The 12624-nt window shown below is 37.5% G+C and overlaps 1 protein-coding gene across 1 annotated transcript in view; it reads right to left on the reverse strand.

The window, feature by feature from the left end:
- The window catches only part of LOC112558036 (protocadherin Fat 4-like), a 31922-nt gene extending 19651 nt beyond the window's left edge, over positions 1-12271 (reverse strand). The window contains exons 1-13 of the mRNA XM_025228225.1: positions 12095-12271; positions 11445-11580; positions 10303-10482; positions 9823-9963; positions 9091-9285; positions 8584-8718; positions 7903-8088; positions 5877-6035; positions 5003-5194; positions 4000-4128; positions 2843-3043; positions 2308-2448; positions 488-682 (exon numbers count right to left, since the gene is read on the reverse strand). Of these exons, the coding sequence (XP_025084010.1) occupies positions 488-682; positions 2308-2448; positions 2843-3043; positions 4000-4128; positions 5003-5194; positions 5877-6035; positions 7903-8088; positions 8584-8718; positions 9091-9285; positions 9823-9963; positions 10303-10482; positions 11445-11580; positions 12095-12144 (2040 nt within the window). The 5' untranslated portion in view covers positions 12145-12271. The remainder of the gene's footprint in view (positions 1-487; positions 683-2307; positions 2449-2842; positions 3044-3999; positions 4129-5002; positions 5195-5876; positions 6036-7902; positions 8089-8583; positions 8719-9090; positions 9286-9822; positions 9964-10302; positions 10483-11444; positions 11581-12094) is intronic.
- Between the last annotated feature and the right edge of the window lie 353 nt (positions 12272-12624).

Raw genomic sequence — 12624 nt, forward strand, 5'->3', positions numbered from 1 at the left:
ATGTTTGATAAAATGATCAAACAATGCCAATATAATCCAATATTTTGATTGGGCTTTGCTAGTGTGAAAGTTTGCTATGTAGATGCTTGATGCCATGCTAATTGGTACAAAAAAAGAAAGCCTCCTTTAGAGCTTGTAACATTTTTGACAGGATCTCAGAGTTTAATATACATCCTTGTACACAGGATTTGTGACCCATTATTTGAAGTAGAACTGCTTGATTTTATATGTTACTGAAATGACTGTTGTTAGTGTACCCCTTTCAAACGGAACAGATGCTTATTGGTTGTTTATGCAGCTTTCATTGAGATAAAAGAAAAGAGAAAATCAAAAATTTAGTTCTGAATATGTATAATGTTAATGTAATGCCCACTGGCAAATCTTTGTCTAATTATGTGAAAAAATATGCATGTTTCTTACACTATCTGCATGTAGTGTAGAGTAAACTGTGACATGATGGGATTGGAAAGGTGCCTGATGTACTTACAGGAGCGTCAGCATCTGTGGCTAGAATCTTGTTAGACACAGTGCTGCCAGCTAGAGCCTGACGAGTGACGGTGAAGTCATAGGGCAAGTTCTGCCACACTGGAGGATAGCGGTTTCGCTCAACATTGATTGTCACTGTGCAGGAGTTTGGTGCTGATCTGGGATATTGAGCACTGTCAACTGCTGTTAGCACCAACTGCAAATAACCCAACCAAATAGACTTTACCATAGCAACCTTCTGCATTCACTTCTCTTTTCCCCTCCTCCACACATGTTATGAACAGGCTGACTGCATAATTATACACAAATACAAATGGAAGCACACACAGACATAAATATACTGACCAGCTAACCTGACCTCTACTTAACCTTAACCTGACTGACCAGCCCTCTCCTTAATCTTAAAGTGAATGACCAGCCTCTACCTAATCTTAACCCTAACAAACACATCTGAAGGCAACCTGAGCTAGCTTTCACCCTCTTGCTTACATCTTAATTACCCACAAGAGAAATCCAGAATAATAATGTGAACTTAAACTGCATTGAATAACGACCAAGCTAGATCGTGTTCTCTGTGCAGACCAATAATGATAAATGAAAGATAACAGCCAGTGGACAGTGAGGTACGTATAAACACACTGAACAACATATAGATGAGATACAAGATAACAGACAGTAGACAGTGAGGTATGTATAGACAGCGGCAGCGTTAGGGGGTGGCAAATGGGGCGGCTGCCCCAGGCCCCGCTCTCGAAGGGGCCCTGCGCTTCAGCCCCGAGGTCATCTTTATGATTTATTGCTGGCTGTGTTAAACAAGTTGTGACAAAAAAATTGACGTTCAGAAAACACTTCTAAGTTCTTATTAAGAAAATTATGGAACCCATGTCTTCACGTTAAACCCGACAATAATAACAAGCAGTTTATTCAGTTGTCGTCACCATATTATTTCACTTTAAGAAAAAACCGCTACTGTCACAAACGGTGGGAAAGGTTACGAACAATTAAAACACTAATTCATGGGTTATTTCGTGAAATTAATCCAACCTATCTAACTGTATATAAATCAGTGCTTCCGGCATCACATCAATAGGGATGTTGATACACGTACTCCATTACCCAGGCCCCGCGCGGATGGTCGGCCCCAGGCCCCGCGTATTCCGAACGCCGCCTCTGCGTACAGACACAGGAGGGAGGACAGAATGGGCGAGTCTGATGAGGCTTTGGGCAGGAGTGTGGACAGACAAGATTTCAGTAAAGTAGTGGGGGAAGAGGCTTCAAAGAATCCATAGAATAGAGTTGATAGATTGTAGTCTACTGTAGCTTTAACTGGTAGCCAATGAAGACAGTGAAGAAGTGATGCAACACATTCAGATTTGTGAGTTTGGAAAACGAGATGAGCAGCTGAGTTCTGGACTTTCTGAAGTTTATCAGTCAGGTACTGTGGACAGCCAGCATGAAGAGAGTTGCAGTATTCTAGTTTAGACAGGACAAATGAGCAGATGAGAATTTTGGTGGTTAAGATGGACAGAGTATGACAAATGGAGCTAGCTGATCCTGAAGAGCTATGGTATGCATAACGACAGATTTGAGAAACATATTCATCGAGAGACATGTAAGCAGACATTATTTAACCTAAGTTACGTGTTGAAGTTACAAAAGGAACATTGGCATCGCCTACTCAAACAGAAATTTGTTGAATTATGCATAATTAGCCATGACAACATATGCATAATTAGTCATGACGGATATTATAGTTGTGTAACATAATATTTACCTATAAAAAGACATAAACAAGCTTTGGAGTTTTAAAAAAAAACTTACAATGTATTGACCATTGCTAGGAGACTGATCACCAACAAGGTCCCTCCTGATGAAAATGTTGCTGTTCGTCGGATCAACGCCAAAATAGGCCAGGGCATTAGAGGTGGCGCTGGATGTGTATGTGATCTTGTAGTTCTCAGGCTGTGAAGTGACAGGATGGAGTGAATAAATGGACCAGACTGAGCTCACAATTGCTCAAGCATGTACTAAGTACTGAATTCTTCAATAGACCACAGGATCATCAAAGGTACACCAGTATTACAAACATCACTAAGGACACTAAAGCAATAGAAACACTAGTAGGTTAACTGAGATCATTGTCGCATTACTTTTTAATACCTGCATAGAGATTACTTCAGAATAACAACCTATCCTTAAATCTTTAAGGCCAAGTTGCAGAGCACATTTCTAATTTTAAATACTTTTAGATCTTAAATCAGCACAGCAGAGAAGTGAAGGAAACAGTGAGAAAGGTAAAAGCAGCCCTGTGTGGATTTCCCAAGAGATACAACTGACATCAAACAAGAGCATTCACCAAAGAGTTTGCTACGAATGAATCAGCATCTGTGGCTATGCAGTTTCCAATGATGTTGCCAGGACTGCTGTCCTCAGTAATGGGGATGACAGTGCTGGTGGAAGAAAAGGTCGGTGCATTCTGGTTGCGGTCAACGATGACCCTCACTAATGCAATGTCTGTCAGACTTGGAATACCACCGTCAGCAGCTTGAACGTAAGTCTGCAAATATCAAAAGTTTTTACTAATCAAGTGTGTAAGCATTTAGAAGCTTCTCTATACAAATCTGCAAATGATTTTTGTAATGATACAATTATACAAACATGAAATTTTACTATACAAATCTATCAATATAAAATATATTTAAAAAAATGCAATCATGAGCTTTAACTAAGTAAGTCTGTAAACATCACAAGCTTCCATGATCTGGAAACATCATGAGCTTCTACATAGAAATCTACAAACATTCACAGTTTCTGCAATACAAATTTGTAAACATAAGCAAATGCCGGAACATTTACCCCACAAAATCTTTTAATAAAAAAAAAATTTAACAGAAAACTAAAAAAAAAGATGGTAAAGGTAAAGACCTTATGTTCTCCCATCACAGCCTGTTGTGCTGTACAGGCGAGTCACTGACCTTAACCACCACTTTTGTACATACTCACCTTCCTCTCTCCTTTAATTGTTACCTTACCTTATGTTTACTACTAATTATTATCATAGTACTTAAATACTTAATTACTTCAATTACTTAGTTTAGTTTATTCTTTCCCGTAAAATACAAGGGTTAAATGGAAAAAAAACATTTTCTCACTTATTTTACCTCTTGTTAATAAAGAATTGTCATTGTCATTAGTAAGACTCATTTTGAGAGTTCTGTCTCTAAGAGACACCATTTACTTTACAGATATTTATTTCCTCCATATTTATTTATCACTAATATCTACCATACTGGGTACACACTTTGTACCTATCTACATATAAAAACATCAGAAATTGGCTGCATTCTTTGTATCTTAGTATTGGTAAACACAACAGACCTTTATCTACAATTGTGTTATGATTTTCTCTTTGTTCTCTCTAGCATCTCTAGTGAGACTGTTTGCTGAAAAAACAGCCTGATGCAGAGTTCAAGTCTACTTATGTATCTCATAAACCAATTCAAAACAACTTACAATGTACTCTTCCTGTGCGCCGCTAAGGGAGGCAGCAGATACCAAAGTTATATGCCCAGTAGAGTTTACTGCAAATAGCTGTGGAGTGTTTGAAGGTGCAATCAGGCTGTAGGTGATGGTTCCAAATGGCTGTGAAACAGGTAATTTATATAAAGTGAAAATTTCAATGAGATATCATAACCACTATGCCAAATATTTTACAATTTTATAGTTAAAGAGAATACATCTTAGTTACATAATTCTATAGTTACATTGCATGTTTTCCCTGCAGAATAAAATTGTAGAAGTGTAGAAGGAAATAAACCTGAATAGAAATGAAGTAGAAATATACTGGGTTTTTAAAAAAAACATGAAACTACAGACTGTTATAAATTAATATGTACCATAAAATATCATACATGAACTGTCTACTATCTAATTTTAACTCATTCAGAAAATGGAGGATAAGTATGTTCAGCATCTTTAGCAACCATAGTCTGTCTACACCAGCACATGAATGATAGTCAATCATTTTACACCAAAACTGTCAACAAAAGGGATGAAATCTGATCATTTTACTAGGTGAACCATTTTTGAATGGAGCTATACTCCTTAACACAGAAACAGCAAACTTGATTGGATTAAAAGATGTTAATTTTTCCAGATGTACCTTTCTGTTAAAAAACAATTATGCCATGAGCACATACACGAAGGTGGCTAGTGATTTTTGTCATCAGTTTAGTCACAAAAGTTTTTTTCATCATTATAATTTATATGTGTTCATTTTTGCATGGTGTGTGGTGTATGATCATTGGAATTCACTGTCTACAGGACTAGACACCGCAATGATCGTACACAGTGAATAAACTTTTTTGGAAATGCAATAGGATACACCTAGTTTCTTCAGATGTACAAGAAAATTCTATTTCATTATCCACCAGAAAGCCATGCTTATTGTGCTAACAAAAGATGACAATGTCTAAAGTGTTGACAGATTTGGTCTTAATGGCAGTCAAACACTCACATATACAGTATCTTCATCTCTAGCCGTGACTGTGGTCAGCACCTGTCCTGCACTGACTGGCATGTGAACTAGGACCTCATAAGGGTCTCCAACAAATACAGGTGGATACTGATTGCGGCTAATAAAAACTTGCACAGGCAGTTCCACAGACTCTCTCTGAGAATATCCACCATCCACTGCCTTAACTCGAACCTACAGACATAAGCATAGTGATCGTTCTTCATATATACAATGCAACTGCCATGATTCTATCAGTTCATACCTCATCCTAAATAACACCAAATGATGGTCATTAGCCTTTAAATAATGTTTTAATATACTCATGGTTAGCACTAGCATTGAGAAACTAGGTCTCACATAACCATTTATTTGTAACATCTGCTGGAAACAGGGTCCCAAACGTAACCATTCTCATATAAGATCTACTGAAAACTACATCTTAAACACAACTATTCTTATAAAAAAAATCTGAAGGAAATGACATCCTATAAACAACCATTCTTATGTAAGATCTGCAGAAAACTACAACTCATACACAACTATTGCTATGTAAGATCAGTGGAAAACTAAATCTTATGCACAACTATTCTTATAAGAGATCTGTAGAAAACTACATCTCATACACAGCCATTCTTATGTAATACATCCAAATACCAAAGCAACTCAGACTTTTTATGCATAATTCGAATGAGACAATCTGACTGGCTTTACAACTAAAGCTTTAGCAACTTTAGCAAACTAAAGTTATATTAAAGCAAGGAGGCCAGATGTGCTACAATCAGAAAAAAAAACCAATCCATGAACTGGAGATGAGATCTGAATTTATGACTCTATCTGTGGTTATTGTTCTATGACTTGTTGATATCATACTCACATTATAGCTGGCTGGTCTGTTGGAATCATACACAAGTGGTACACGTACTCGCAATTGACAGGTATTGACACCATTGTTATTGCTCACTGTTACCACATCAAAGTATGTCTGCGCAGCTGTATCACCTGTCAGATAGCAAGTCACCCTGTTGTTGGGGGGCTGAAGACAAAGCACAGGGAATATTCTGTCATCTCTTTTCAATTTCAAGACAAATGTTGGGAATATCTTAGTATCTATTTCAACTTCAGGACAAACACTCATAATCAGGTAAAGAAGAGGACAAGAATTATAATACAGATTTTGTTACTTTGTCAGTTTCCACAATACAGACATATGTAATCAGTATAAATTTAGCGAACAAGAAGTACGATGTGAGCATAGTGGACCTTTTGTTGACAGAAAAGGACTTGTAAACTTTCAACAAAACTGAGTATAAAAGCAGAGCTCAGAATTCATCAGATTTTAAACTGAACACTGTCATGAATAAATAAACAATAAGAAATCCAAAATGCATAACAAAAAAAAATTAATAACTTAATAACTACCCAAAGATGCTGAGTAACCCTAGCCAGGTGACAATGATCTCCTTTCTAGATAGAATATTTTGCATAATCTAAAAAAAATAGACTTAATGGACTGTGTGATCAGATATAAGCACCAAACTAGTCTTCTCTGACCAGATCTAAACAACTAGTGATCTCTGACCAGGTACAAACAACAAACTACTGATTCTTGATCAGTGAACATTAATAGCCTATTGATCGATGATTAGTTCTGATCTGATTGTCCAAGAATGATGTTATAGAACATATTTCATCTCTCACATCATTCTTCCCTCTAGTGTGCTGGCGTGTCATCATACCTCTAATTGCCCTTGTGGATGAATAAAGTTGTATTGAATTGAATTGAATTGAATTGAATAGCTGTTGAATATCACTCTTTCATTGTGTCTACAACTAAAACAGCCTGGCTATTCCTGCTATGTTGATGTATGATGTTGGTGATCTGATACAGGTGACAGCCTTACTCAAAACAAAGGCTATCATGTTTACACAGCCATTCTGGATCTGTAACTGACTATCCTTTATTGGAATGGAGCTTGACAATCCATTTGAACACTGACGATATCCTGGCTACCTCAGATTTTGGACCATCTTGATATTCTTGATGAGCAACAGCAGTTTGATTATAATATGGCCAGCCAACTACAACAACTTGGATATCTACCACTATAACAACAAGGGTCATTCACCTAGGCATTCACCACCACCACCACCACCATAACAGCAAAATAGCTATCCTTAACCCCTAGCCACTATTGCAGCCTGGATATCTATCACCACTACAACATAATCCTGAGCCACCACATAAGTATCCACCACAGCAACATGGGTATCAACTACCATAAACCATCTGAGTATCAACCATAACAATACTGTATCCACAACAGCATGGGCATCAACCACAGCAACACTGGTATCCACCACAAGATTGGTATCAATCACAACACTGGTATCAGTGGGAGTGGACTACAGGTTTGTAGCAACATTGGTCTGTCCAGCAATGTTGGTATCCATGGCAAAGAAGTTCTTACTAAGTGCGTAGCAGTCAGGCAATATGGAATACGTGATAGTGTTAAAGGGCTGTGAAGGACAGGAAAACAAGTAATATGTAACATCCATGTTCATAGCTAGAAACAGTACTGTATCCACACCAATACTAGTATCCACCACATGGATATCCACCACCACAACAAGAGTATCCATCTCCAATACCAAAACAAAAGAACTATCATTATTCCCTAGTCACTGTTGACACCTGAATATCCACTATGCCTACCACCACAATAACAACATGAATATCCATCACCACAACAAAAAACTATCCTTACCCCTATAGTCCCTGTTGCAATATCCATCACCACTACAAATTAACAATCCCTAGCCACTGACATATAAACTAGGTATCCATCACCATTGCAACATTATCCCTCACCACTATTACAATGAAAGACCTTTCTACTCACCTGGCTATCTCTGTCATTTGCTGTAACTGTGAGAAATGAAGTTCCAATAGCTTGAATTTCAGGAATGGTGACACTATAGCTTGGCTGAGGCCAGACAGGGGTCTCAAAATTACGTAGCACATAGCAGTACACAAGAGCATATGCAACACGCTGAGGTGATCCACTGTCTGCTGCTTGCACAGTAATCTGACACACAAGTTAATCATAATCACACAGACATCTGACACCTAAGTCAATCACATAAAGTAATCTAACACACAAGTCAACCATACAATCACAAACAGTAATTTTACACAAGTAAATCACAATCACACATGGTAATTTGACACATAAGTAAACCACAATCAGTAATTTGATACAAAGTAAATTACACAGTTTTCTCTTGGCTGTTCTTGTATTTACTAGCCAATAACAAAGGAGAACCTAGCATAGCAAGAACTGCTTCTCTGACTGTGAAATTAATGACATGTCTTAGTATTTATATACAGTACAATAAAAACTTTTTCAGAAACTGATTCTTTTTTATTTATCAGCAATATTGTAAGGTCATAGTCTAACAATAACAATAACAATAACAGCCAACTTTATTTGTCCCAATGGGCAATTTAGTCTAGTCAACCTGTTAACAATTTTTAGCTCTCATATTCAAATATGATAGTAATACAAAGACTGACAACCAACCAGGAAAAGATCAGTAGGAGTGGACTGCAGGTTTGCAGCGACAGTGATCTGTCCATTAATATTATCCACAGCAAAGAAGTTGTGGCTGAGTGTGTAGCGGTCAGGCAATATGGAATATGTGATACTGTTAAAGGGCTGTGAAGGACAGGAAAACAATTGATACATAATGTCCATATCCATAACCAGAAAAGTGACTGATGATAATAAAAACCATCAGAAAATGATCCCAAAACAACTACAATTTTAGTTATTATCTACATCAATTATAATGTGTACCTATGGAAGCCATGGTCTATGCAAAATTAGAATAAAAACAGTAGAAATCTGCGATTTAGAAACTGGTGTGAACACACACAGATAAAGTATAAACACCAGCACACATTCAAATACTCCAAGAACATAAACAACACCTACTACAACAGAAACTAAGTCATTATAAAAAGTGTCCTCCATCTGAACATAGATAAAAAGGATAAAAGGATCAGCTAACAGAAACAAAACACTCACTGATGGATCACTGTCATTAGCAAACACTCGCACCACCGAATATCCCACTGATTCTCTTTCACTGATGGTGACATTGTAAACATCACCAAAAAACAGTGGGGGCTGGTTGTTGCGAATCGCATTGACAGTGATGTAAACTCTGTCTGTAGCAAGCAGACTTGTTGGTATTCCAAGATCACGTAGCTCAATCACAAACTAAAACAGAATGAGGAATATAGAATAGATTTTAATATGTTTTGCAAATGAGACAGGAAAAATATTTTAACATGGCATCTCCTGTGAGTAAGTACAGCTCACCCATACTTCAACCCCGTTGGTGTGATGCCTAGCCTTCAGTTTTCACAGTTTATAATCCTGCTGGCATGATGCCTAACCTTCTGTTTTCATACTTTATGACCTCTTCCCAGCTCATCATCATCACAGTAGGTTTACAAAACAGACTTCCACCATTGCTATGAAATTAGGATGTGATGTACTGCCTTAATTAATCTCTTAATTACCAAAAGCATTTGGCATATAACATCTGAGAAATTTATGTGACCTGCACATGAACATTCTCAGGATGTTCCCTACACATTTTCACTGTCTACAGCGTTAACATACTAGCTTTGCATCGTGAACTACCTTATAATGTTACAAAGAAACATAATAGCTGGCTCAGTGACAAATGTGATTAATATATCCAAGATAGCTTAGTTAATGCCCTGCCAGGACTGAAGTCTCTGTACTCACCACATATTGGTTTCGGCCAGACTTTGCCAATGACCGCTTCAGGTAGACCTCTCCATTAGTTCCTGAGGTTCGAACATCAAAGTAGCTTGTTGTGCCTGAGCCATCGTCTATGATACGGTAACTTAGCTGACCCCATATGCTCTGTAAAATGTATAAAGCTAGTCTTAATCCTCAAGTGTTTATGCTGGTGTTGCCCCATATCTAGCATACAAGTGGTAATCACAGAAGAGTACGACACCATGATTATTCTAAAATGTGAAAAACGCAAGCTGAACTGCCACTGCTAGAATACAGGGTAGCAATATGAGTCCTGACCATAATATTATGTCCCAAGCACTGTCTTTTAATGATTTGGAACCAGTTTTAAGCTCCACAAAAATAATACAGACCAAATTAAGCCTGATTTTAGATAGTTCAGAAAGTTTTCCGTGAAAGTAAATGCAGATCAAATCAAGCATGGCTTTTGATAGAAAATGTTACCTGGTCACCATCTGTACCAGTGACATTGACTATGGTGTCAAGAAGTTGGCTAGTCTCTGATATATTGACAACAAAGTTCAGCTGCCCAGTGAAGCGTGGCACATTGAGGTTACGATCGACTGGAATGATGACAGTCTGTCGTGCAGTCAGTCCCCCACCATCTTCCACTTGCACCTCCAGCTGGAACGCAAGCAGGTCATGATCTAGTGGCCAGCATCACAACTATATACAAGTATAATCAGCTAGCCTAGAGCATGCGCAGAATCAGTAGAATGTCTATAGTATCACAGTCGTGTAGTCTGCACATATTACAGCTGTGCTGTCAGTCTACACACAGCTGTGTAGTCACTACATTATCACAGCTGTGTACCCAGCCTGCACATTATCACAGCTATGTAGTCAGTCTAGAACCTGTGCAGTCATCATAATTTAGTCATCTCATGCTCACCATCACAGGCCAGTGTACTCAACTAAAGCAAACATATTTCTTACCTCTGAATTAACAGAGGTATACAACAGAAATATCACATAACTGCAGCCACTTATCTTTGACTCTCCCTGAAGAAGCAAATAAGCAGAGGTAGCTTCAGTAAATTAAAGAGTAGCTGGCACTGTACATGACAACAAGAATGTCTCCTGCTGTGTCACCACTTCAGTACTGTGCACGTGGCAAGCATGTATCTTGCCTTGTCACTGATTCAGTACTGTACAGGATGATAAGCGAATTGCTTGCCATGTGGCTGACTTAATACAGTCAAATTCATGAGGCCTATTTAACCAGCCTGATTAAATTTATATGAGAGTAGCAGACACCATAATATGGGAGCAAAAGACACCCTAAAATATGAAACTGAACTTTAGAATTTAGAATTAGCCTTTTGGTTTTCTGTTTTGGTCGCTTGTTTCCAAATGAAAATAAATTAATATTTTGTCATGTAATACTTGCTTAAGAATTATCATTGTTCAGAATGAATAAATTCAACACTCTGTAGCTTCTTGTTTGCTTTTTTTATTTGTATGTCTATTGCTTCAGTTTTTATTCCCTAATAAAAAAACATGTGTGCAATGATATTCCTTTTCAGGAATTTGTGCTATGCCAGTTTGTTATGGTCCAGTCAGAAGAAAGTAACAACCCAACTCACAGTGTAACTGGTTTGGTACTTGTTGTCACTCAACAGGGACTGAAGAATGGTAATGGTTCCCGGTGTTAGACATTGTGAAGAACTTTTTAGCCTCTGAATCCCCAATGAGTAAATAGTTACTAATCTGGAACTCTTTCTGAAAAAGAAACATTGGTTTTAGTGGCCTCAGAGCTTTACTCTAAAAAACACCATCTGTTTTATAAACTCCATTATGTTTAAAGGACACATCTAGATTAACAAAACAGATCTAGCCAAAAACACCCTTACTCCTACTCCACACAGGCACATGCTGACATAAGGTCTCAACAGCTCTCTTCTTGTGAAATGTACACATTTAATGCAATAATAATAATGATTTATATAACACCTTTCCGAAGATTTTCTCATAGCATTTACATAAATCATACCCAGACTAAATCATCAACAAACATACACCCATATTTGCATATAACAGACCTGCTCACTTCTACAACAGACACTCAGTCATACACAAAGTAAATTACACACACACGTCATGCACACTCATGGTCAGGACAGAGTCACAGTGAAGTCATCTTACCGGATCACATCTTGACAGTGAGGTATAAATCTTATGGCTTTAAGTATTTACAAGTTTTATCACTACAACATGAGGAAGATATCACATATACCTGTGTGTTGGGATCTGTGGCAGCAACAGTGTATCTGAAGTTTTGATCATCAGCCTTAATCTGTGGAAGGGTCAAGTTTGAGGCAAAGGCTGGTGCAATGTTACGGACGATGGTCACGTTAACGGTTACACTTGAGGAACGTGGTCCATCAACAACACCATCATCCATGGCTTTCAATGTCAACTGAAGATAAAATAGACAAACCTGAATAAAGTTTCTGCTTTAAGTATTCATGTTTGGGAGAAGTATAGGAATCAGTATAGCTGCTAGGTCTTAGCTGTTGTTAATAAGACATGTGTGCTTAGCAAATGGTATTATAGTTAAGGAAATCTTTAATGTACCATCAAGCAATGAAGTTTGTAGAAAATTTTAAAAGTTTAAATATTTTTTCAGTACTTCTACATTCCTGATCATTTTTTTATATGTAAATAGATCTCAGCAGCATACTGCAGATGTCTCTATATGATAAGGAAATACATAGATGAATATACAGCAAAACTTGTGAAAGACTGGTTTTGGGTTTGTTAAGG

The sequence above is a fragment of the Pomacea canaliculata genome, linkage group LG1 (assembly GCF_003073045.1).
Source record: "Pomacea canaliculata isolate SZHN2017 linkage group LG1, ASM307304v1, whole genome shotgun sequence".
NCBI lineage: Eukaryota > Metazoa > Mollusca > Gastropoda > Architaenioglossa > Ampullariidae > Pomacea > Pomacea canaliculata.